This window comes from Pelophylax lessonae, assembly GCF_965119305.1.
Source record: "Pelophylax lessonae genome assembly, chromosome: 5".
NCBI lineage: Eukaryota > Metazoa > Chordata > Amphibia > Anura > Ranidae > Pelophylax > Pelophylax lessonae.
Window position 1 is genome coordinate 451,513,436 of NC_138772.1, and position 27,868 is coordinate 451,541,303.

Genomic DNA, 27,868 nt, shown 5'->3' on the forward strand with positions numbered 1-27,868 from the left:
ATCAGGAAAGATTATCAAGGCATGTACGGCCACTATCACATGTTTCTAACAGGAAAGTAAATGGATAAAGTGCACTCTATATATAACATGTTTGTAAAAAGAAATAAATAAAACAACAAAGATCTCTCTTTGGAATCACTGTGCCCATAGTGGTAAAGGTACCCACGCCACCAGTTTAATATATTCCTTTTATTTGGCTGAGCTCTTTCTATGAATTCCTAATGGTAGGAAACCCCTGCATCCAAGTAAATCTCTGAGTTTTGTTCATAGTAAGAAAAAAAAAAAAAGTGAGATCAGGTAATCTGCTCCTAATTTGTGATTGTGCCATTGTTCTTACCAGCCCTGCGATATGATGCCACCCAATCACTGTACTGTACTGTAAACCCCTCCTCTGTAAGCTGTACTTCTCCAGGGTCTGCCAAGAGAGTCCAGGCTGTAACATATAAAAAGCTGTTATCACTTAACAAATCCCGCAGCCAGAAGTTCCTAGCAAGCAGAGTTTTGCTTTCACTGAATTTACAACAGGATATGTCCTTCCCATACAAGGCTGTACACTTCATAGCAGAGCAATAGAAATCTCACTGGTGCAAGACTGACAAACTGCTGGAAGGTAAGATTGGGGTGAATTTCTTTTATTTAATCCATTACAGTCCTGAAGTTTTCCTATTTTGTCTTAATAACTTGCCTGCCAAATTTCCTTGATCTAGTAGGTCTATGTTATAATATTTCTTGAAATTATAACTGCTATTACTATACATGTTTGGTTACATTTTTACTTTTCTTTCTTTTTATTCCTTTTTGTTTTAAGAAATCAGATTATTCAGTTATAGCACATATTATTTTTTTTCTTTTTCTTATTAAATATCACTATTGTACTTTAAACATCTTGCACAGTAAATTTAATACTTAATATATAATATTTATTTTCTTTTTACTTTTTTTCTTTTATATAGGTTTCAAGAAGCGGTTTATTCCAAACAATTGTGTTTTATCTGAAGTCTGTGCATTGCCTTCCAAGCATGATTGAGATGTGCTTTGTGGCTGCAGCCTTTATATTCTCTCTCCTCTGTGAAACATGTGGTTTAGTGTTACCTAATTCCACAGACTTATTATCATCAGCCAGCAACTCCACCATCCTAGAGCCAGAGCTGAATGCTCAGCTGGACTCAGCAAGTATCCCCAAGGCCAGAAGGAAGCGCTACATTTCCCAAAATGATATGATCGCCATCCTCGAATACCATAACCAAGTCAGAAGCAAAGTTTTTCCACCTGCAGCAAATATGGAGTACATGGTGGGTGATTCATTCATTTATCAGAAATATAAATCCATGCTGCAATATACAACCATAGGAGTGTAAAGAAACCTATAGGGACTACTGTTGTTGACTTGTTTTTGAAGATGCATGCTCCAGAGTTGCCATCATTGCTTTTTCCTTTGCTATTGGATGCTTTGCTGACCCAAAACAAGAATATGCTTAGGTGTCAAGACATCTGATATGCATATGCATGCTCTGGGTCAGGGACAATACGTAATGAAGGTGATGAAAGCTCTGGAACTTGCACTTTCAAAAACAAGTTGGCATCTTCTGTTTCTTTGCTAGATTCCCTTTAAAGGTCAGCTCCTGTGGCAAGACATGATCATTTTCAATTGTACTTTAAAACTTTACTAAAGGCAAATAGACTATGCACTTTGCAAGTGCAATTGCCCAAGAGCTTAGTAAATGAGGCAGCACTTCACTTTGAATACCCAATTACATGCAAGGAAAATTATAAATTAACAGCATTTTTGCTTGCACATGATTGGATGATGGAAGTTAATAGAGTTTTCCCCTCATTTACTAAGCTCTGGAGCAATTGCACTTGCTAAGTGCACAGTCTATTTGCCTTTAGTAAATTTTATTTTATTTATTTATTTCAGGTACTTATATAGCTCTGTCAATTTACACAGCGCTTTACATATACATTGTACATTCGCATCAGTCCCTGCCCTTAAGGAGCTTACAATCTAAGGTCCCTAACTCCCATACATACAGTAGGGCCAATTTATTTTTTTTATTTTTATACATGATCCAATTAACCTACCAGCATGTATGGAGTGTGGGAGGAAACCCACGCAGGCACAGGGAGAACATGCAAACTCCAGGCGGGTAGGGTTGTGGTTGGGATTTGAACCAGCAACCCTCTTGCTGCTAGGTGAAAGTGCTAACCACTACACCACTGTGCCACCCTTCAACCCCATTGTGTCTTTGATGGATTTAGAATAATGAAGACTTAAATAATTGTCCAAGTATAAGAGTGATACCTGTCTTGTGGGTAGGAATGGATACAGAAATGTTGTCATTTGATCCCATTCGGTTGTGGATATAATGGCCATTTATGTGTACTTACCCTTGCCAACCAATAGAATCTCAGTATTGCCAGTTTAGAGCTGTCATAGCTTTTATTGGTTGGTTTAGGTTTTTAGATATTGTTTATGTCCTTGCCAAATGACATAAGTGACTATGTAAGGTGTATATTACATAAAAGCTTGCACTTAGAAATTACAGTTATAAATTCATTTGTTTTATCTATTACTAGATAGCAAAAAAAAATGAAATGTGTATTATTTCACAGTAAATGTTTGAAAAATGCTTTGTGCTATAAAAACTGTAAAATGAAACATTGGAAGCAGGTTCTATCTGTCATTGTTCTACTGTGAGGGCAAACATCTGATTGGTAGTAACAGATATCTTTATTTTCCTTTAGTTTCATTGATGATATTCAACCATTTAAAGGTAACCTGAGTTAAGGGGACCTGCTAACGCTGATGTCCTTCCAAAAATGCTAGTTGCCAGGCTGTCTCTGGCTATCATACTTTAAGCCACTGAGCTAGGACAAATTTCTACATTAGGAAAGTCAACGTGAAGTCAGAACTTCCAATCTTATTCTTCTGGGTCAGTGACTCAGAAAGTACCAAAGCCACTGGACCAGGAGGACAGACAGGAAATTCCGGTACTTTCGGAAGGGAAGGTCTATTGTGACAGGTTTTGTAGGTTCTCCTTACAGGTTCTCTTTAAACAATACTATCCATGAATAATATTCGCTATACAGTGCTGCTTTTTTACAATGATTATTAAGAAGTGTAATCATGTGTTAGGCTTCATACACCGTCGCAGAAGGGTGTACAGCATGCAGGAAGTATGAATAGCTGGTGTAAGGGAAGCCCTAGTGCAGCTTACAACCTCTCATTGTAATGAATGGGTATACGCTGCTATGTAAGGGTTTACTCATGCATGCACATGGATGTACAATGCCGAATGAAGGACTGTGTCCAGATTTGTACGCTCTTGCACATGCACAAGTTTATGGAATGCCATGCAGCCATTCATTGCAATGGGAGTTTGTATGATGCACCTGTGGCTACCTTACACTGACTATTGATGCTTTCTGTACACTGTATGCCCTTAATTTAGGAATGTTAAAAACCAATTTTACTCTCCTGGATGGATGGTCATGCACTTAAGCTAAGCACAGCAGCTTGTATAGCACAGCTATTGTATAGTGTTTTATCATATGCATTTTCTACCGGTCATATTTAAAGCACATTTAAAGACAAACATGTCAGTTTCTTTTTTGCTCTTTATTTCCTATTGGGGAGACACAAAGGCAAGTGAAATGAAATCTCTCCAAAATAAGGGGAAATCCCATCTGAGACAGTTGTCATGGGAGCAGGTGTCCTCATTGGAAGATTTCATCCCTCCTTCTGTTCCAGTGACAACCACAAAAGGTGGATTTATCATCACTTCCTGTTATAGTGCCAATGGTTACCAGGGCCAAGAGAGGGGTGCATCTCTCTAGAGGGAACACAGGCAGCAATAAAAACCTGACCGATGGTTTAACCTTTGCCTTCCCTGTCCAAAACAAAAAAAGTTGGCTTTAGATACACTTAAGGTTTTATGGGTTGTAGATATTCATTTGGGCTGTTTTTTTAAAGGAGAAATGTGGGACTTCAAAAGAACAAACATACATACTTACCTAAATGGCTGTCCCCTTAGCCAGACATGATCACATAATCGCTGATTACTCAGTTCCCAGTTTACACTGAGTAGAAAGCAGTGACGTCAGGCACTGCTCTCTGCTCGTTTAGTGCTCATTGGAGGCTCATTGGACTGCGGAAGGGGTGGGAGAGGCTGGCTTAGGTTCTCAGCGGCATGTTGAGAGACTGAGCCAACTTCTGGTCGGGCATCTGGGTGGATCCTGAACTTAAAGTCAGGATCCTTTCAGAGCATGGAGCAGTTCTGTGATGTTATCTAACAGCGGGCTTTAGCTCACTGTCGGCTGAATCTGGGTAACAGGAGAGCAGAAATAAGGGCACTCCTGTGGCCCAGAAGAGAAGTATGGCCAAAACTGCCTTGGCCATAATTCTTTTTAAAGGGGAAGGCTCTTGCACATGGGGCAGCTGAGCCCATTCAGTGCAATTTCCAGCATATTTCCTCGGCCAGTGCAGCCCAGTTGCAGCTTATAGCTTGTCAGTGACTTGAATGGGTGTGCTATGCTTTACTTGTGTATATGGTGGTGCTATCGTAAACATGAGTACAGCTTATGGGCTTATGCACAAAATAGTACACTGTACTGGTACATATAATAGCACCACTGTATACATGAGTACCGCAACACACAGCCATTCATGTCACTGTCAGGCTGCACCCTGCACCTAGGCTCCCCGGGCAGAGGAAATACACTGGGAATGACCCTGAACAGGCTTAGCTGAGCCGTGTGCAAGAATCCGTAAAAACGTACATAGCTCATTATTATACAATAATATATTGCTACCAATACAAGCATATTGTATGTAGGTATATAGTAATTTCACAGAAACATACAGGGATCTAAGAGAAAACAAGAAACAAAAAAATACAAAAAAATGAAATACCGTATTTTCCGGCTGGGCGTATAAGATGACCCCCCTATTACATGTTCTACCGGTGATACTTATACTTAGGTTACCTTGGAGATATTATAATCCCATTTTTGGGGGATTTTTTTGAGGTTCAAAAGTAGTCTTATACGCCAGAAAATACAGTATACAGTAAACCCCCCTCCATTGCGGGGGTTACGTTCCGGACCCAGCCGCGAAAAGTGAAATTCCGCGAAATAGAAAAACCCTATTAAAATGCATTGTAGGCATGATTTTTTTACTGTCACTGTACGTGTAGAAGCATTTTAAGGTCTTTAAACACACTTTTAAAACAATAGAAACTCATTTAAACACATAAAAGATACTTAGAGACAGAGCAAGAGCTATGAAAAACACAAAAATCTTTCATTTTTAATGATTTATATAGTAAAATAACATTACAAAAAAAAACGCGAATTACCGGGACCGCAAAAACTGAAACGCGATGTAGCGGGGGATTACTGTATGCAACACGGCTTCACATGGTAATGACATGCTTCAGTTGACCACTAGGGGAAGTAGTGTCTTGAGATGAAGCCTCTAATTAATTTGTCATGCAATTACAATCTTGCTATGACTTGTTGCAGTACCCTCATAGAACCAGCAGGTGTCTAGAATTTCTCAACCTTTTTTTCAATAACAATATTTCCTCAGCACTCGAACCTGTCATTTATTTCTGTGCATCTCTGTGCATCTTACCCAAATTCTCCACTTTCAATAAACCCAACAGAATGAACTGCAAATCTGATAATCTGCAGGTTATATACACTTATTCATCTAGGTTTATATATTGTACTATAAGAGACTGATATATTTACTATAAAAGCTCAGATAAAACAGACATTCATTTATGAATACATATTCTGATTCCTCCTGTATAGAATTGTATTGTAACTGTACTGTCTGCCCTCATGTTTTGAAGCGCTGCGTAAACTGTTGGCGCTATATAAATCCTGTATTATAATAATAATAATTTTGCATGTGTTTTTTCAGGACTCTTAAGTATCCCGTAAAAATATATTGCATTTTATATATGAAACAACCATTTTATGTCTCCTTAAAGCATATCTATATTATTTAGCACATGTACCTGTTTTGTCTACCATATGGGATTTTCCATTCATTCACCCATGAACATAACCCCATGTTTTGTCAATTACAAGCACTGTAGACAAATATACATTACACCTATACTTTTCCCATAAATAACTCTTTTACGGCCTCCACCCACCCATCCTGCCGCTCTGATATACATTAAATGTATGTGTACATACAGACTTACTGTACTATGCTGAGTGCAGACTTTCAGAAGTGGTTTGTTTAACCAGTAAGTTGGTCAGTCTTGGACGGCCTTGTTTACTATGATTTATTGTTTGTGTTGGCATAAAGAAACCATGCTTTCCAAACATGACTTGTTTCCTGGACTACGTGTAGAGCTGTTTTGTGGTCATGTAGAAAGAACAGTCTGAAAACATTCTGGCCTGAGATGTTTCACATTCTTACCTGTCTAGAAATTCTTTAAGGATCCCCCGGACAATGTGTTATGCATTAGTGGCGGCTGCAGTGACAACAGCTGGCTACCAGGTTACTGCGACCGCAGACCACCAGCAGGACCATACAGTACAGATGGTCTGAAATTGATGATGCTGGCTTCTCCTCTTTCTCCTCCTTAAACCATGGGGTGGTTGTCTTCTGCATTGCATAGGTCAGATGGTTGCTATAGTTAATGGGCTCAATGGGTAAATTTTTTTGTCAGTGGAATTCCAGCCTAGCACCAACTATGCCTAAAATTGTTTCTTCCACCCCTCCTGTTACCTATGCTGCCTATTCTGTATAAAAAGTATGTTTATAATTGCCTGTCTTTAGTCCAGTCCGGGCATGTGATCCTGCAGCTCCAGCTCCCCATGTTTCAGTGAGCAGGAGGGGATGGGAGGGAGTGTCGACAACGGCCATGACATGGAAGCCTATGAGCGACGCCACCGCTTCTGGAATACCTAGCCATCATCGAGCGCTCCCTCCTCTCCCCTGCAGCTGCTGCTCACTAACTGGGGGGGGGGGGGGGCGGCACATTGCTGAACCAGTCACCGGTGTGACTTGTCATGTGATTTCACAGGTCAAATCACATGACAAGTTGCACCCTATTGTCAGCAATGGAACTGTGTAAATCGGTGCAACAACGACTTTGCGGTGCAGCACCGATTTGAAAAAGTAGTTCCTGCCCTACTTTTGGCAATTTCAGGTGCGACTTGTATAGACATCTGTGCATGAGGTCGCACAGATGTCAGCCAAGTAGCACATGCGGCTTTGAAATCAGGCAATTTCAAGTGAAGTCACATGATTTCAAAGCCACATTCAATGTGAACCAGGGCTGAAACAGGTAAATATACACATCTCTTTTACACAAGGTAGTCAGGATAGGTTGCAGAAAGGGGGAGGGAACATTTTAAAGCATAGTCAGTGTTGGACTGGAATTCCAATTTATCCACTTCCGGACAGCCCACAGTGTATTTACGTTTGTACTTTAGCTAGCTGCCATAACCCCAGTATTTTTTTACACAACAGGCGGTTCTGGCGGTGGATTCCCAATGGGATTGCTTTTTTGGGCAGCGGGAGAGATGCCCCCCCGCCGCTTCCCAATCACTTTTCCAGCATACCGGAGCCATCGGTAGCAGCGAAAATGATCCGATGGGATAGACAGATGTGCAGGAAATTGAGTGGGGGCAAGATGGCCCCCCACTCGACTCTATGCCCCTGGAGGACCGGAGCAAAGTCAAACGTCACTTCCGCCCAACGGCCTTAAAGGGCCAATTTGTTTTGATAAAAAAAAATATATATATATATATTTTTTTTTTACCCCGGATCCCTCATTAAAGAGGGGGTGTCATGCTTATTTCTATTATAAGGGATGTTTACAATCCTTGTAATAGGAATAAAAGTGATCAAAAATGTTTTTTTTTTTAAAAGACACAGACCTACAACAGAGGGATGGTAGGATGGACAGTTGAATGGAGTGATGGAGACAGGAGGTGAAGGAGGAATGGAGACAAGAGGTGATGTAGGGATGGAGAAAAGAGGTGATGAGTGATGGAGACAGGAGGTGAAGGAGGAATGGAGTGATGGAGACAGGAGGTGATGGGGGATGGAGACAGGAGGTGATGGAGGGATGGGGACAGGAGGTGATGGAGGGATGGAGACAGGCAGAAATGGAGTGATGGAGACAGGAGGTGATGGAGAGATGGAGACAGGAGGTAAAGGAGGGATGGAGTAATGGAGACAGGAGGTGATGGAGAGGTGGAGACAGGAGGTAATGGAGTGATGGAGACAGGAGGTGATGGAGAGAGGAGGTGATTTTTTGATAGAGACAGGAAGTAAAGGAGGAATGGAGTGATGGAGACATGAGGTGATAGAGTGATGGAGACAGGAGGTAAAGGAGGGATGGAGTGATGGAGACAGGTGGTGATGGAGTGATGGAGACAGGAGGTTATGGAGTAATGGAGACAGGAGGTAAAAGAGGGATGGAGCGATGGAGACAGGAGGTGATGAAGTGATGGAGACAGGAGGTGATGGAGAGATTGAGACATGAGGTAATGGAGTGATGGAGACAGGAGGTGATAAAGGGATGGAGACAGGAGGTGATGGGAATGATAAAGACGGAAGGTGATGGAGTGATGGAGACAGGAGGTGAAGGAGAGATGGAGTGATGGGGACAGAAAGTGATGGAGTGATGGAGACAGGAGGTGATGGAGTGATGGAGACAGGAGGTGATGGAGGGATTGAGACAGGAGGCAGTGGAGTGATGAAGACAGAAGGTGATGGAGGGATTGAGACAGGAGGCAGTGGAGTGATGGAAACAGGAGGAGATGGAGGGATGGAGACAGGAGGGGATGGAGTGAAGAAGGGAGGGAGTGATAGAGACAGGAGAAATGGAGTCATGGAGACAGAAAGTGATGGAGGGGTGCTAAGTATGGAGCTCCTGATGTTAAGGGGGTCTCCTGATGTGAAGATGTGATGTGGTTGCTGTTGAATGTAAATCTGACTTCCTGATTAATTTATCTTAGTTTTCATTATATAAAATAATGGATTTGGGTGGGCGGGTGGGTGTGTAAGGGGGGCAGAATTCAATTCTTGGACCCAGGCAGCACAATATCTTGGGCCAGACCTGACTCTGCCTTTAGCACTGCTGAGAAATAGAACAGAACCCAACCAGAGTGCCTCTGGTATGAACTTTAAGGATCAATCACAATGTCTGCACCTACAGAGGTCAATAGGGATTTTATTATTTTTATTATTTATTGCTTGTTAAGAATATGTAAATGGTTTTTAAGCTAAGTTTTTGGGGGATGTAATAAAACACCAATGAATGCAACTATTCATTCACTAAATGCAAATTTATGGCAGCTAGCTTAGGTAGCTATATTTCATGTGATATCAGCATCCTGTAATCCTCTGCACAGCAGCTCTAAGGCCTGGTTCACACCTATGCAGTTTGCATTTTCCAGGTGCATTATGCATTCTTCAATACATCTTTTTGATCAATTGAAGCCTATGGAACCAAAAAGCAGAAAAAGGTCCCTGGCCCTTTCCATAAAATGCAGAGATGTGAATGTGATCCATAGGAAACCATGTTAAATGGCCTATAGTGTGTTTCTACAAAACTGAAAATGTGCAAAAAAATGCACAGGCCTACAACTGGGTGAGAGCAGCAGTAGAAACCAAAACAAGAAAACGGGTAAGCAGAGGAATAATCTCATCAGCATGCTCCGTTTCTTTGTCCAGTCAGCAGTTTTGTACTGCACAGAAACTGCACATGTAATGCATAAATGTGGATGCCTCTGTGAACATAAAAATAGAAACAAGGTTTTAAAACATTAACACACATTACTACTAGTATCTCACAAAAGTGAGTACACCCCTCACATTTTTGTGAATATTTTATTCTACCTTTTCATGTGACAACACTGAAGAAATTCCACTTTGCTACAATGTAAAGTAGTGAGTGTACAGCTTGTATAGCAGTGTCAATTTGCTGTCCCCTCAAAATAACAACACACAGCCATTAATGTTTAAACCGCTGGTAACAAAATTGAGTACACCTCTAATTTAAAATGTCCAATTTGCTCCCAAAGTGTCAATGTTTTGTGGGGCCACCATTATTTTCCAGCACTGCCTTAACCCTCTTGGGCATGGAGTTCACCAAAGCTTCACAGGTTGCCACTGGAGACCTCTTCAACTCCTGGTGGATGTTAGAGACCTTGCGCTTCTCCACCTTCCATTTGAGGATGCCCCACAGGTGCTCAATAGGATGTAGGTGGAGACATGCTTGACTCGTCCATCACCTTTACCCTCAACTTCTTTAGCAAGGAAGTGGTCACTTTGAAGGTGTGTTTGGGGTCGTTATCATGTTGGATTACTGCCCTGTGGCCCAGTCTCTGAAGGGAGGGGATCATGCTCTGCTTCAGTATGTCACAGTACATGTTGGCATTCGTAGTTCCCTCAATGAACTTTAGCTCCCCAGTGCCAGCAGCACTCATGCAGCCGCAGACCATGACACTCCCACCACCATGCTTAACTGTAGGCAAGACACACTTGTCTTTGTACTCCTCACCTGGTTGCCACCACACACCCTTGAAACCATCTAAGTTTATCTTGGTCTCATCAGGCCACAGGACATTGTTCCTTTAATCCATGTCCTTAGTCTGCTTGTCTTCAGCAAACTGTTTGCAGGCTTTGTTGTACATCATCTTTAGAAGAACCTTCCTTCTGGGATGACAGCCATGCAGACTAATTTGATGCAGTGTGAGACGTATGGTCTGAGCACTGACAGGCTGACCCCCCCACCCCTTCAGCCTCTGCAGCAATGCCGGCAGCACTCATTTGTCTAGTTACTAAAGATAACCTCTGAGTATGACACTGAGCATGTGCACTCAACTTCTTTGGTTGACCTTGGGGAGGGGTGTTCTGAGTGGAACCTGTCCTTTTAAACTGCTGTATGGTCTTGGCCACCGTGCTGCAGCTCAGTTTAAGAGTCTTGACAATCTTCTTATTGCCTAGGCAATCTTTATGTAGAGCAAGAATTCTTTTTTTCAGATCCTCAGAGAGTTCTTTGCCATGAGGTGCCATGTTGAACTTCCAGTGACCAGTATAAGAGAGTGAGAATGATAACACCAAATTTAACACACCTGCTCCCCATTCACATCTGAGACCTTGTAACGCTAACATGACACCAGGGAGAGAAAATGGCTAATTGGGCCCAATTTGGACATTTTAACTTAGGGGTGTACTCACTTTTGTTGCCAGCGGTTTAGACATTAATGGGTGTGTGTTGAGTTATTTTAAGGGGACAGAAAATTTACACTGTTATACAAGCTGTACACTTACTACTTTACATTGTAGCAAAGGGTCATTTCTTCAGTGTTGTCACGTGAAAAGATATACTAAAATATTTACAAAAATGTGAGGCGTGTACTCTTTTGTGAGATACTGTACAGGAAGCTGGTCACTGGGTTGGTTTTCTAAAACTGGAGAGTACAAACTCTGGTGCAGCTGTGCATGGTAGCTAATTAGCTTCTAGAGTCGGCTTGTTTAATTAAAGTGGTTGTAAAGGCAGAAGGATTTTTTTTATCTTAGTGCATTCAATGCATTAAGATAAAAAGCCTTCTGTGTGCAGGAGCCCCCCCTCAGCCTCCCTAATACTTACCTGAATCCCCTCTCTATCCAGCGATTGGCTGAGACACAGCAGCGGCACCATTGGCTCCCGCTGCTGTCAATGAAACTTAGTTAGCCAATCAGGAGAGAGGGGAGGCCATGACTCCATGTCTGAATGGATACATGGAGCTGTAGCTCGCCTCAGTTGCCCCCATTGCAAGCTGCTTGCTGTGGGGGCACTCAACAGGAGGGAGGGGTCAGGAGCTCTAGCCAGGGACCCGAGAAGAGGAGGACCCGGGCTGCCCTGTGCAAAACCACTGCACAGAGGAGGTAGGTAAAACGTGTTTGTTAATTTAATATAAAAAAAAAAAAAATGAGACTTTACAATCACTTTAAGCTTTGACAATAGAACCCAGAATCTATTTGGTTTCTATGCAGAGCTGCACCAGATTTTGCACTCTCCAGTTTTAGTAAACCAACCTCTCTGCTACTACAAAATATCAATACTTAAATACATGCTTGAATACTGTATAGTCTACTATTGCTGAAATATCCTAATTGTGTTCTTGTTTCTGGCATCCATTTGCAACAGGTAATAAAGTATTGAATTATAGCATCAAATAACAAGGTTCAGCTCTGTCCATATTTAATCCATCCTGCAAAGTGTGGCAGAATTTATGCATGCTAATTATCCCAGTGGAAGCACAGGAATTCTACAGTGGAATGTCAGGAATGATCATCTGTTCCTTTGACATGGTCCAGTACTTCCCAAAGTATGTGGACAAGTGCTAAGTAAAAGGAGGTGAAATGTAATTGAGAGTGGCTTATATCATATCAAATTTGACAGTTTTACAATTCCAGAAAACTTTGCATATTATCTTTATTGAATATGTTAAGAAAAAGGTGTTATTATTTTAACATTACATGCCAATGTCACTTCCATCCCAGAAAATACATCACTAGTACATGTGTCATTGGTCTACGGGCCTACAATTCTTCAGGTAGAAGATAGAGCATACAGTGGGAGTTGTGCGGGTGCCTGGAGTCCTTGTCCCGCTCTTATCTTTTGTGTATCACATTCACCTTTCAACTACATTTACTTATCTTAAGTCATTCAAACTCATTTTCAAGACTTTCCTTTTTATATATTTATGTTTAGTATGTACTGTACTGTATATCTCCTATTGAATAGGTTTGCACAATGCACTTCATTACTATTATTTAGGTGAGTATAGCAGCTATCAAAGTGTATTTTACGGATTCATCACACATTTCACTTTGGTACAGCTGATTGGTTTATGATTGGCAACATCGTCAACAATGTTCCAATAATATTTCTTCATTATGCATGACGTGTGTGTACGATATGAGGATGTACAAACTAATTTGGTTATAAATAAACCTTGGATGCACTGTATTTTCCATTATGTTTAAATTTATTTTGTTGCTGCATAACTGTTTTTCTTCAGAATACTTTGTGTACAATAGCCAGAGTTTAGGATTAAATTATTTTCATTATTTATTGTTTTAAGGTCTCAGGTCTGCTCAAACTATGTATGATGTTCTGTTCTTCATGCTTTAACAGTCATCATAAATTACATAACATAAACATGCTTAATTAAGCAAAAATTAAAATTGCAGTAACACATGGTAACCAATCAGAAGTGAGCTTTCATGCACCTGACTTCATAGTTAGTTACATAGTTAGTCTGTTTGAAAAAAGACACACGTCTATCCAGTTCATATACTATATATAAATGAAATCTGATTTGTTGGATTAGTTTACTGCAATTGTCCTGGAATTAGCGCCACACACACACACAGACTGCTTTAAAGGGTAACTTCACTTTTGTGGGGGAAAAAAATTGCAATAAAATATTTTTAATATAGCCTATACAATTGCAACTCAAATCATATTGGAATTGAATGTTATTAAAAATCACTTTTCCTTTTCAATCTGGAGCTCTTTAATTTTTTGTAACATGTAATGTAATATGGCTACCTGGAGGCGTTCTATACATAGAATGTGTACAGAACGCCCCTCAGAAACACCATTTCCTGCTTCTGTGGCTGGCTCACTGACTTTCCCAGAAGTCTGCACTAAGATACAAGTCAGATATCAGGCATTCCCTGCAACAAATAGGAAATCATGTCTAAAGGGATGTAGACCCAGCCATTATCCTTATTAGTGCCCGCAGGTGAAGCAGCTGGTTAATAATTAAGAAACCATTCCCATTAGATTCACTTACAACATGGACACAGACAAACATACAGGAAATCTGCAACAAAGTTTCTTAAAATCCCTGCAAAGTCCATAGATCACACAGAGGGGAATGTTTTTTCAACAAAATTGGAGTTACTCTTTAAAGCATAACTCTAATAAGGAATGAAAAATTAACAGCCCATTAAAAGATAAAAAAGAAACATTTTTTTGCTGAAATATTAGCCTTCAATCCCAAATTGCCCTATGCTTGCCTTCTTTTCTGTCACTAGGTGTCCTCTGTTTTCTGTCTGAATGATGGCCAGCATCATTCAACGCATTTTCCCTAAGCCTGTCAATTAAGCTTTTTCTTGTACTGTCAGGAATCTCCTTAGCACATGAAATGAATGGCTCATTTTACTGCTTCATTCTCTGTCACTCTAAGCTTTACTGGGACTGCAAAAGTCTGATACCAGGTCAGATTTGGGTATGCACATAGCTTTTATTGTAAAAAAAATCATTTTCATTATCTACTAATGAATATTAAAAAAGAATAGCGCACACATGCAAAAGAAATGACTATCAAATATGGAGACAATCCATAAATAAAAATGGGGATTTAGTCCCACCATATGGCCATATCGTGCTCAAGCCCACCACTGCGTCAAAGTACCCCATTATCAGTGGGTCCTACACTATCCATAAAAAAGGGGTGAATCCAGCCTCTGTAACCCTTGGAGACAACACTCCTTGCTGGGAAAGATGTGCTAATGCACTACAGGGGACTCCTCCTATAGCTACTTGATAGAGGACACCAATAGAGTACAGGTGTGTGTGGGGGATGGGATGCTCAACCTCAGAAGTCTGGTCAGACCGAATACATAATAAAACAAGCAAAAAATTGGGGGAGCAAACCCTGAACATGTATATTTAAAGCCAGTGCAGCTATGGACCAAGCAACATGTATATTTAAAAAGAATAGCGCACACATGCAAAAGAAATGACTATCAAATATGGAGACAATCCATAAATAAAAATGGGGATTTAGTCCCACCATATGGCCATATCGTGCTCAAGCCCACCACTGCGTCAAAGTACCCCATTATCAGTGGGTCTCCAAGGGTTAGAAAGGCTGGATTCATCTCTTTTTCATGGATAGTGTAGGACCCACTGATAATGGGGTACTTTGACGTGGTGGTGGGCTTGAGCACTATATGGCCATATGGTGGGACCAAATCCCCATTTTTATTTATGGATTGTCTTCAAATTTGGTAGTAATTTCTTTTGCATGTGTGCGCTATTCTTCTTTTTTAATATACATGTCTTTTGGTTCATAGCTGCACCAGCTTTAGAAATACATGGGTATGCTCCCCCAAATTTTTTGCTTGTTTGTTATCTACTAATGAATGTTGAGCAAGAATATTTATTTTTTTTCCAAGTTATTTACTCTGAGTTATTTACAATAAATTCTGTAGAATAGTTAGAATGATATTATTTACAGCTATCTATGTACACATCACATTAAAGAAGTTTATTAGAATTTGTATTCTAAAATGTCCCTTTATACTGTACTGTGTGGATGTGTACTAAAGGGTTTCCTAATGTATGCCAGTATACATTTTAGGCAGATTCCTATAATACTATTTGAGATTTATTTGTGAATGGATAAAGAGAATACATTATTGCATGTTGATCTTGGCAGTTCTTTATAGATGATAGTAGACTGCCTACAGTATTGCCTAAGGAATGAGTTGAATAGAAAGGCAAAAGCAGAACTTTTCTTATTGGTCTTAAAAGTGTCTACCAACTCCTTGTCTGAACTCCTGCAGTGGTTTTGACATCCATAAGCGACTGTCTGTGGAACATTCATTACAATAAATTAAAGTTACTACAGGGTACATAATGGGGTTGGTTTACTAAGAGCAAATAGTCTGCTCACTTTGCAAAGGGAATTTCCCCAAGAGCTTGGTTAATAAGGTGAAGCTTTGCTGACCTCCACCGTCCCAGTATATGCAAGCATTTGCAAATCCGCATACTAAAAATGCATACACCAGCATTTCTGGTTCACTGATGTGAGGACCCAGTGTACTTTGTAATGTACCTTTTAGGTATGTTAATCATAGAGATGAATGGAGGTCCACAGAAAATTATTGAATGCTCCCCCCTCCCTGCCCTACTTCCTCCCTTCTGCATACATATATTGTAGCACCTACAATGTTTCGGTTTGGCTCTGCCTTGTGACTTTACCTACAGCTTAATGGTTACCGTGCTCAACCTACTCCCTCATTCTGCCTGACTGTAACCCATGTTTCTCCTGTTTGGTTGGATACCCGTGAGGTCCCTCTCACCCCCCTGCCTCTTCTCTCACATGGTGCTGTAAACTTGGGAACTGTTCCCTTTCAGTACAACAGTTGATTGGTTGCGCCTCCCCGCCTTGGCACAGCATGCTCCCTTTCCGGGGTGCCTGTGGGTCGGCAGCGCCAGTCATCACTCTCTCATAAACACCCATCTTACTGCCCCTTGTCTACCGACCCTCAAAATTTATCTGTAGTTACAGTTGTTTATTTTACTCTGTTACCAAAATTTGCACTTCTTCTCATTGTTCTGTAAGTCAAAGGTTGTTACTCATTTGCATTCTTCAATAAAATAAAATACTTGAAAATGAAATAAAAAAAAACAAAAAGAAGAAAATTATTGAATGCTGTCCATTTTGGCACAGAAACGCAGAAATGAAGATCTCAGATCTTCAAACCTTTGGAAGGCAGCCTTAGGATAGTCATCAGTGGATTAAATAACCTACAAACTTCTTGTTTGTGTTGGAAAATGCATTGGAGAGGTTAACCTGTACTAGTTTGTGATTCCGCTTCCACCCATATAGCTGTAATGACTGTCAGTCTTTTGTAGCTGGACCCCCCAGGTACTTAAATATTTAATATTATGGAATATCCATTGGTGGAGCGTGACTTTGTACTTTGACTTTAGAATGACTTCAGTAGCATTTAAGATTTATGGGAGCTCATCACTAGAGTTCCTTGAGATATAAATAACCTTCTCAACTCTTCTGTTTGAACTCCAATAACCACCGACAAACACCCAATCTCCTTTTCTTCTATTGGAGAGTTACACTTATCTGGTTAGATGTCTCTGCACCCTTTCTTTATACCGGGTTTCCTTTACTCCTTAATAGATAAATCCATTCCAGGCAACTATGTGCATAAGCTCAGCCTTTTGCTCCTACTTACACCGCATCTGGTGCTACTAATAAAAAGGCTTTTCTAACACGTCTCAGAATAATTAAAAGTTAAACAAAATAAACAATAAATAGTAATATTCATGTTCTATAAACACTGTTCAGCAATGATCTAATAAGCTACTTTTTAACTATACGAACAAATTATTCTAAGTAGGTGCGTTTATATAAATATTTGGTTTCAACTTTGGCCTAAAATGCCCCTGCCTGGTTGGAACGTTAACTATTTTTATTTGTATTTAATACATTGTTTCAGCAATGTTAATGTTGCATAGCTATGCTTCCGCCCCCATGAGCTCTGGCTCAAACTTAGCTTTGACTGTTCTGTGGTTACATTTTTACATATTAGCTACTACTAAAGAGGCCAAGTCTATTCTAGGCATGCAGTGTGTCTAAAATGTTATCAGATAGACTATTTTACCCACTGTTGGATCAACTGAAAGCAAAACATTTGAGTAGCCATCTATGGCTAGTTTAACCCACTCGTGTTCCCTGGAGCATCCTGATTATAAAGCCTACCAACAGGGGTACAATTAACCTTTACTGTCCCAAAGGGAGGTGTACCATAATCCAAAGAGAAAATATATAGCCCACCCAGGACCCATCCTTGATGTCCTGTACATTAGCCCCCCACCCCCCTCCTTTCCCATCTCAGGGTCTTCTGGGTCTATGCTCCACCACGTAGTTAAACGAGAAGTATTGAGTCACTCTAATGTTTGCTTATTTGTTTTGTCTCATCATGGCCTGATACAATGCACAATATCCTGCTCAGCAGAAGGTGCTGCAGGAAGCCCAGAGCCCACTTTATGGCCAGACACTCTTGCTCCAAAACTGCAAAGTTTCTCTCAGTGGCCATCTGTTTTTTGAAAAAGGATGGTGTGCTCTTCTCCATTGATCTGTTAGGACAAGGTGGCTGCCAGTCCTTTATTTAAGGCATCGGTTTGTATGATAAACTTTTGGGAAAAACAAGGAGCAATTTGCACTGGATGTTAGCATAATGCGGCCTGAAAGTGAAATTGCACTGCATCTGAGCACCACAAACCAAAAACGCAGTTCAATTAAATTTCTAATATTCAAAGCAAAATCTCCAATCCATCCATGTCTCCATGCTTTGTTAAATCACTTTGAAAACAACTAATCGACCTAATTGATTATAATCGTTAATAACAATTTCATTATCGCTTAGTTGGTCAGCTGATTATTTGGTGTTCATACAAAATGCATTACTCCCTTGTCTATGGCAAGGGAACTTGTCATGCATAATATTATATTGTCCTGTCTGAAAAGCTTCAGAACAGTTTTCTAGTTCTTTTTATTTATTTTTCTTTCAATACAAATTTTGATCTGAACGGAGTCTGATGATATGTACCAGATTCAACCTCTATATACTATATATCTCTTCTGGTATTCCCAAAGTGGATTAGATATTTTTGTCCCTAACTATATAGTTGGTTAGTTATATTTACCATTGCATTTCCAAGAATAAATTGTCTTTTTTTAAACTTTACATAGTAACTAAATTCTACACTACACATTTTTGATGGTTTTATCCAATGAATCAATTATTCAAAACAATATTTGGCCAACTAATTGATTATGAAAATTAGTTAATTAGTAGCAGCCCTAAAAAACACTACCTAGGATTTCTGGCCTTGGCATCTTAAGTAAAGGCAGATGATTCATGTAGTCTCTACTTCCTGGAATCCATTTGCTCTTGGCTCAGGCATGTTGGCAGGAGGGTGTGTATAGCTGAGAAAATCCATCCTCCCCTCCTGGGATGTATGACATCATTTGCCTAGTTCTGCTTTAAGTTTCAGGAAAGCATCCTCTGCATGAGAATTCCACTGAATCATCAATTGACTTTCTTTCTGCTCTTTGTTAGGTCGGTTAATGGTGCAGCTAAGGTGGTGAAGTTGGGTTCAAACTTTCTGTCATACCCATCCATACCCATAAGTGCTGGGATCTACTTTTTCATTATGAGACAGGGATAACCCTCCCCTACCTACACAGTGTCCCAGGAACCGTGCTTCCTCCATTCCAGTAGCACATTTCTCAGGGTCTACAGTGAAATCCCCTCTCCTCAAAGAATCCAACACTGCCTGAACCCATGAACGATAGAAATCTCAATCTGTGTTGAACATACCAAATGTAAAGTTCAGGAGGTCAGGAATCACCAGCACAGATGTATAATCATAGAAAAGTCTTGATTTTACTAAAGGCAAACACAATGATGCTTTGAGTCCAGTAGCAAAACAGAAAAGTGTATTTGGTTCAAAACAACTTAAAAAAATAAATTATTCTTGTTTTCAGCATAAATAAAACAAGATAGTGCCTCGCAGAGGTATAATAGTCCAACAAACCCTTGGGTCTCCCCAATGGAGACACAGCTCTCAGTAGTGCTCAGCAATTTAGTAGCTCAAAGATACCTATTCTCCAGATACCTATCTCACTCTCAAACATCTACTAATTCACCTATGTTCCCAAGTGTTTCCTGAATATAAACCCCTCCTGCAGGTACAATAGGGGGAACTATATTGCCCATCCAAGGCCCATCCTTGAAATCATGTAAAGTACATCAATTCATACTGTATATGTTTATTTACACTATTAGAAAATTTCTAATTCAGTATCATGCCTCCTTCAGGTCTGGGATGACACCTTGGCAAAGTCTGCTGAAGCCTGGGCAGCCGCCTGCATTTGGGATCATGGACCTCCATACTTGATGAGATTTCTTGGCCAGAATCTCTCAGTTAGGACAGGAAGGTAAATCATTTCTTTTATGTACTTTAGAGGGGAGGAGGATGCACATGTATAATATCACTGTGAAAGGTCCACCCCCTGCTTTGGTCTTCTCTTAGTTAAACGTATATAAAATAAATGTATTTATTTTATCAGTAAGCTCTGCAGTGGGTGTTTGGAAGTCATCTGTGAGCTAGGTCTGATTCAATTTAATAAAAGTGAGCTTCTCTATCACTAACCCCCCAGGCAGGCTTGTACTTCAAGCCTGGATTGGGTCACCTTCAACCAGTGGTACATCTTTGACACCCAGTAGTTGGAATGAATGCTTTTAAGCATTTTAGTTACACTCTTGCTGTCCCTGTCTGTGTTTGCTTGACCCGGCAAGGGCAGCCTTGCAAGAAAAAAATAAATAAAAAAGTATTAAATAACAATGTTTGTTTGTAGATCATCTTTACAAAAAGAAACCTAAAAAAGTTATGGTGGGTGTAAAGATGTTAAAATGCAACTGACCAGGGCTCAAGCTAGAGGAAGAGGGATAGCTGGTAGGGCAGCATTTGAAGTGCCAAGCTGGCATATTGTGCTGGGCACATGGAGGTTTAGGGACATTTTATTTCTACTCCAGCAAAAATCTGGTATAGGAAGGTGGTTACTAGCTATTGCTTTGAGTTTTAAGATTTCACTCTGGAAAAGGTTGGGCAGCCTTTGACTGTAGTGTTGTATTCTTATTTTTGCTGCTGTTTGCCATTCACCTCCTGTGTCTGCAGAAAGCTCCCAGGAAAAGACTGAGGACTGAAGGGGGGCTGAAATTAATCTATTAATTTGTTTCTGTGTGGCCACTCAGGTCAGGAAATGCAGGGACAGGGCTGTTTTCATTTCTTTACTATGTATGATTCAGGGGCAAGTAGAAGGAAGAGGAGATTGAGGTTGAAGAGGTGAAGGCGGAAAAGCAGAAGGAGGGGAAAGAGGAGAGAGGGGTGAAGGATAAATGAGTGGAGGAGGAAGCAGCATCTTGAGCAAGGGCGATGTTGAGCTCCAGTATATAGTGATGCCACAGATGAAGTGGCAGGCACTGAATTTCCGCTAGGCAAAATCTGGCCGGTATGACTCTAAAGTGGCAATAAACATGTGTGGCCTGATCAGGTAGTGGATATTCCGCTGCCACCTAGAGCTGTACTATCCAACTATTGTACATTCATTTATTTTTCAAATTAAATAACCCACCATGTCTCTTCATATTTGTTGCCTATTCAGGGGCTTGTGTACGGTCCTGATACCAGACAATTTCTACCAAACACCTACCTGAAGTCTAAATTTGAATATTTTGTGAATAAATGGGGATAGAGGGATGGGAGAGTGTTTGGGGAATGTAATATTGTGTTGTTGTTTTTTTGTGCACTGTTTGAACATTTAATTCAAATTTAAACTGCAGTGTGGTAGTTCAAAAAAGAAGCTCACAGACTATACTACTGAAGTGCTTTGCCACTTGTATGAAGTTGAGAATGTTATCTTTATTACTTTTGTCAGTAAACTTTTCTATAACTTTTAGATTTATTGTGGTTGCTACTTCCACCAGCCCATTTAGGCCTATTGTCGCTTCATAAAAAAATTCAGATGTCTCAGTCAAAACTACCTATAAAAGCCTTTTTTTCTATGTTAATATGAATCCTATTGGGGTGCTATTGCTGTATTTAAGCCAACTTTTAAAAAATAAATTACACATCTAAAATATGTAGTGCCAGAATACAGTGTCATTGATGCTGTCTGTGAAAATTGTACTCTTCCTTAACACCACATGCAGCTTAAAGGAGTCACCCAAGGATGTAATTTAAAAGATCAGTGTTTTTTCCATGTAGCAAAAGCACCCCCTCCCCACTGCACAGTATTTGTAAAAAAATGTTTGCCATGGTTAGTGTCCTCAGAATATTTAGAAATGTAAATTGGTAGGCAAGGGGTTAAACTTGTCATAATTGTTGCTACCATGGCCCTTTACCCATTAGGCCCCCATTTAATTATCAAGAGGAACAGTAGCAATTCTGACCAGTACTATTTGGGCAATGCTTCTGGCATAGCGATCCTCTTAACCTCCTTAGCGGTAATCCCGAGCGTGACTCGGGGTTGATTTTTCATATCAGGATCGGTAAATCCGAGTCACGCTCGGGGTGGATTGCAGAGAGCGCAGCGGTGTTCTCTTACCTTATCCTGGCGATCCAGCGATGATCTCTCATTGCTGAGATCGCCAGCCGAGAGTCCCGCCGCTCCTCCGTCCCTCCGTCGGTGTGATCACTTCCTAGTTCCGTTCCCTGCAGCAGCAATGCTGCATGGGAGCGGAACTAGGGAGGGAAATTCAAAGAAAAAAAAAAAAAACAAAACACAAAACACATTTTATATTGTATATATATATATATATATATATATATATATATATGCATATATATATATATATATATATATATATATATATATATATATATATATATATATATATATATATATATATATATATATATATATATATATGCATATATATATATATATATATATATATATATATGCATATATATATATGCATGCATATATATATATATATATATATATGCATATATATATATATATATATATATATATATATATATATATATATATATATATATATATATGCATATATATATATATATATATGCATATATATATATATATATATATGCATATATATATATATATATATATATGCACACACACATATATCTATATATAATGCATGAATTATAATCTAATCAATAATATCATTTTATTATATATATTATATATTAAATAATAAAATAATATTATTGATTCGATTATAATTCATGCGTTTGTGTTTCAAATTTATCACATCTGGGATGTCTACTAGAGTCTTATTTTGGTCAGGTTTAAGTCAGTAATTACTAAGAATTGTAGGCCTATAATACATAACGCTAAATTTCCATGAAAAGAATTGTACCGCTTTTGGTATGTAATTCCTGACATAATCATACCGCCAGGGAGGTTAAAGGCATTTAGAAAAACGTTTGCATCATCAGTGAGCAACATCTTTTGCATAAAGTCAACTAATCTAATTGGAGTTCTGCTTTGGGCAGCAGAACCCGCCTCCTGCTTTGGACAGCCATCAGCATTTTAAGTCACTAACCGTTGCCCTGCTCTCTCTGTAGCTGGGATCACCACTGCCAAATTATGTTTACACCAGTCCATGGCAGACTACCAAACTGGCGGATCCTGTTTAAGTATGGGTGAGAGGAACTCACCCAGGTGGTGATATCCTCTCTAGTTACATAAATATATCTCTCATTTTAGCAATGTATTCTTTTTGAGAATCCCTTATTTCAGACATAATCACAACATCCACATCAATTTGCACAAATCCAGCAATATATTGCACTTTCACTTTAAGTGTTGCTGAGACAGACTCTACAGTTCTCAAACCTAGGTGACTGTCCATACTGTAATCTTTGCATGCATACACCTGCTACAGGATGTACCATGTCTTTCAATGGTTCTTGTAACAAATTGCATACACAGTTTCTCTGAGAAAACTTGCTTCTCAGAAGGGATCAGCAAACTCCAAGCAGAAGGAGCTCCACATCTGCCATTCACATCCTCCACCAATTGTAAGATTTAGCTTGAAATGGAGAGTATACCCAATGACTCAGCAGAATGTGTTTTAGGGCTTTTTGCCCATTTTTATTAATTCAAAAGTCAAAGTAACACAGTGCTTTGCCCACGCAAGGGTTGTTTAGCAGAACAACAAACACAAACATCTTTCAGCTTCTTGGCTATTTTGTCGCTAATCCATCTTAAAACAAACCAGCCTTGGATTTAGCCTCTCTGCTTAACTACTTCCATGCCCACATAGAGATTACTACTTGCTTAGCTCAGACATTGATCTGGTTGAACAGGGACATCCGTCTGCTAGGCAGCCTGCCTGCATAAGCCAGACAGGCTTGGGCACATGCTTCACAAGTGCCAGCACATAGGAGCAACACCTAGCTAAAGACTTTTCTCCTTTGTGGGCAGCACCCACCAGACTTTAGTCACGTTCACACCTGTTTAGGGCCATTTTCTTGTTGAAACAGGCACTATCTGCTTCAGCACACAGTTTGAGACCATCCTACATATAATGTCAGGCAATGCGTGCCTGGTCCTGAGGATTGTCCTTTAAAGCAGTGAGCATTGAACCCTAAGAAGAAATGGGGTATATCATATGTTCAACCATACTTGGATAGGTTTTGGTGGCAGACTGGGATAGTGGGGTAGCACAGGTAAAGGTGAGTATAAACACCGAGCTATTAAAGTGGAATTCCAGTCAAAAATCAAAATCTCCACTTTATTTTTTTGGTAAATAACAAACTTTTGTATGGCACTTTTTGGATTGCTAAATGCCTGATTAGAAACAACCATCTACTGCAGCATGCAGATGCCACGTCCAGAAGTCATGACGCTGGCTCTGAATGTACACACCCACTGGCTGCTGTCTGGTTAAGAAAGCAGGGGCTTGCGGTCACATGACAGGGAAGAGATTGTCCCAAACAAAGATAGAAAAATGGCGATTTCTTTTTTTGGGAGCATATGAATCAATTGTCATTACAATAATTATTGCTTGGAACCATTTAGGACTATGTAGGTTTACAACCACTTTAAGTGAAACTGTTACTTTGCACTATCAAGGCAAAATACAGCTTTACCTTTAAGTCTCCTACAATGCTTTTGCCACTATATAGGTAGTAGAAGTACAAACTGTTCTTGCTGTGGTGTACACTGGAAACATCTTTATGTTATTTCTGTGAACAATGTAGATTTGGGAGGCCACCTAATTAGTAGACGTCTTCACAAGTACAACTTCGCTGCACTAAGGCATCAAGGCCCATCTAGCAATCTTAATAGAGGGCATAGTTTGGGCATCACCCAACTACAGGGGTCAAAATGCACTCTCTGCGCAAAGGTAGACCTGCAACATTGTTTTTTTTTCTGCACAGTATGTCTAGATCCAATGGTGTTAGGGTTGCATGGATTAGGCAGTAAGGGAATTAGGATTGGCTTGAAAAGAAATACTGTAACATTAAATAATATAAACATACAGTATATGATATTCTAATTTTATTGCAGATACCAATCTATTTTACAACTGGTAAAACCATGGTATGATGAAGTGAAGGACTATGCATTTCCCTATCCTCAAGACTGCAATCCCCGATGTCCCTTGAGATGTTATGGACCAATGTGCACACATTATACACAGGTTTGTTATGCTTTAAGTATGTGTAATAATATTGCAGCATGATTTTTTTTATAAAAATATTCACCCTGTTATATGTGTTTTCTTGGGTAGATGGTTTGGGCAACAACTAACAGAATAGGATGTGCAATCAATACATGTTACAATATGAATGTCTGGGGAGCTGTATGGAGAAGAGCTGTGTACTTGGTCTGCAATTATTCTCCAAAGTAAGTCCAAAATTTTACACATTTATCTACAGCAGGGACAGCTGTTCTGATGATAAAACCAGTATGGTATATTTGTGTGATCAGTTTCCTACTAAGTATTAACTTAGCATTTATAGTTGTACTTCAAAAGGTAGCTTTCATTGTGGTCTCGAAAGGTAATGCAAGAACTGGAATTGCACTTCAGTATATATGTCCTTCACATATGACAATGCAATATCTGAGCTCAACTGAGTTCTCAGACTGCCACCCGCAATGTAGGCACAGTATAGGTAATAGGCTAGGAAACAAGCAAACATTGCATACTATATTAGTAGAAAGAGTCTCCTCATAATGTATTAGACTTCAATGGCAAATTTCTACAGAGTTAGCTGTGTAGAAGATTATGGTCATTGATATTGAAAATGCTTGGTCGTTAGTACAGTAACTCATGTCATGGGTTGTGGACTCTCAGTGCACCTTTTCTGCAAATTTTGATTTACTCCTAAAGGATGACATGGCTTTCCACCAATATCTTCCCTGAGCAGTACCCATTTTTTCAGCTCTGACTCAATAACACCAATGGCTGAACATAATATGGTCTCAGAGGTCATACTGTATACTCTAAGGAATTCATTTTAACTGACTTGCTACTCTATCGGTGAGCATCTATTACTTCAATTAGCTGACAACAATCAGTGGTTATAATTTACTTTGCAAGGAAAGGGTTATATTAAAACTGCAAGCTGATGCTATTTTATTGTTACTAGCATTCAAAACAAAACAAGCATTTCAGAGGTATGGGAACAACTCTGTAAATAAAGCTTATCTACATACAAAAAAAAAAAAAATGAAATATATATATATATATATATATATATATATATATATATATATATATATATATATGTATATATATATATATATATATATATATATATATATATATGTATATATATATATATATATATATATTGGTGTTGTTTTACTTGTCAACCTATTTGTATTTTTGACAATAGATAACTCAAGCACAAATAGGAGAGCAACAAGTGGTTAAAAACATCTGTAGGATAGCCAACAATGAGCCTAAATGCTCCAAAAACAGCACACATGAAACACTATGAACAATTCCTGCATCTCTCACATACAAATCCTTTGCGCAAAAATTAACATAAAAAGAAAGATCGGACGTATCCAATTTAAACATATTGGTTGTGGAGTGTGCACCGTCACGCTGTCATCAGAGTTTTTTACTATTGCATACATGCTGGTTGCCAGTGGCCAGGGCCCAGTCTGTCTGCATTAAATTGATTAGTGCTCCTCTCCCTTGCACTGCATTAGCAACATTGAAGCTACACAGCCCAGAAGCAACATGCAGCTAGCAATATAGGGTGATTGTCTTGTATTATTGTTATACATTATACGCATTATTTATTACTTTGTTCATTTTTGCACAAATAATTTGTGTGTGAGCCCTGCAAGAATTGTATATATTTGTATTTTTGTTCACCCTGTCCTGAGATCCTGAGATCTTTATATCCCCTTCAGCCTGGTAACCTGCCTTTTCTTTGCTGCAGTTGAACAACTCAGCAAGGTCACCTTCCTGCCTCTTCCCTATGATTGGGCAGTAGAGGAGCAGCAATAGGCTAATAAGGTCATCTCTCTTCTCACCAGCATGTTCCCTGTTAGCAAATGTAGCACATCTGGTTGGTCTCAAGTGCTGATCCTCCTTCAGTGAGTCTATGTGATGCCGTACTAGGAATTACAGGAGACTGAGACTAAGACAAATTCAAAGATTTACACTAGTTGCATGTAAAAATACATTTTTTTTAAATTGGATAATTGGATTCATGTGTGTTTGTATATCTGCCAGGGGTTTAGTTTAATGCTCTAATTTATTGTTCAGCAAGTTGATAAATGCATGTACTAATAAAAAAATGATTGTATTTAAATATTGCTTATATTTTTTTCATCTTAGGGGGAACTGGATTGGAGAAGCCCCTTACAAAGTTGGCGTACCTTGCTCAGCCTGTCCTCCAAGTTATGGAAGTTCCTGTACAGACAATCAGTGCTTTCCAGGAGTGACATCAAATTACTTATACTGGTTTAAGTGAACTGTGTTGCCTGATGATTCAAAACTATTTCAGATTTATGTGATTTGTATTTATCTAAATCACAAGAAAAGATACAGACTAAACATTTTTAAAAGCATATAGTATCAGTATCACTTCTAATTACTTAGTGACCTCACCACTCCAGTACTAAGATTAGGAAACTGTTGCAATGTATTAACACACCTCAAGTACATTATAGGTACATTTGAATTCACGTTAGAATTCAGTTATTATTTCATATGTATTTATACAAAAGGAAAGATCTTTTAGATACTATTCCAAAAATATGTATGGTTTTTTTACAGTGTTTTAAAATTTCTCAACTCAATTGTATTCTATGTGGTGTTGGTAAATGTATGGTAATACCACAGGCTAAAAGGATTATGTATAATGAGCTGGCTGCTTGGAATAGTTATGAAAATGTCCAAAATTTTGTTCAATTAATTCTCATATACTGTATATTGGAAGGTAACATCATTCAGAGAAGCCAATGTAAATCCTGGCTAAATTTTTTTAAATGATTAGTGCCA

General features: G+C 39.3%; 1 protein-coding gene across 1 annotated transcript; it reads left to right on the top strand.

Moving 5' to 3' along the window:
* The first annotated feature begins 465 nt into the window (after nucleotides 1–465).
* On the top strand, nucleotides 466–27,632 carry PI15 (peptidase inhibitor 15). Its single transcript, XM_082259411.1, has 6 exons — nucleotides 466–610; nucleotides 954–1,292; nucleotides 19,676–19,794; nucleotides 24,910–25,042; nucleotides 25,133–25,248; nucleotides 27,203–27,632. Exons 2-6 carry the CDS (start codon nucleotides 1,020–1,022, stop codon nucleotides 27,336–27,338), a joined length of 777 nt encoding a protein of 258 aa, XP_082115537.1. The 5' UTR covers nucleotides 466–610; nucleotides 954–1,019; the 3' UTR covers nucleotides 27,339–27,632.
* Nucleotides 27,633–27,868: the final 236 nt, after the last annotated feature.

Coding starts and splice junctions, on each gene's coding strand:
- PI15 (XM_082259411.1), top strand. CDS start 1,020: ATGATTGAGATGTGCTTTGTGGCTGCAGCCTTTATATTCTCTCTCCTC. Junction 25,043..25,132: donor TGTGCACACATTATACACAG/GTTTGTTATGCT, acceptor TTTCTTGGGTAG/ATGGTTTGGGCAACAACTAA. Junction 25,249..27,202: donor GTCTGCAATTATTCTCCAAA/GTAAGTCCAAAA, acceptor TTTTCATCTTAG/GGGGAACTGGATTGGAGAAG.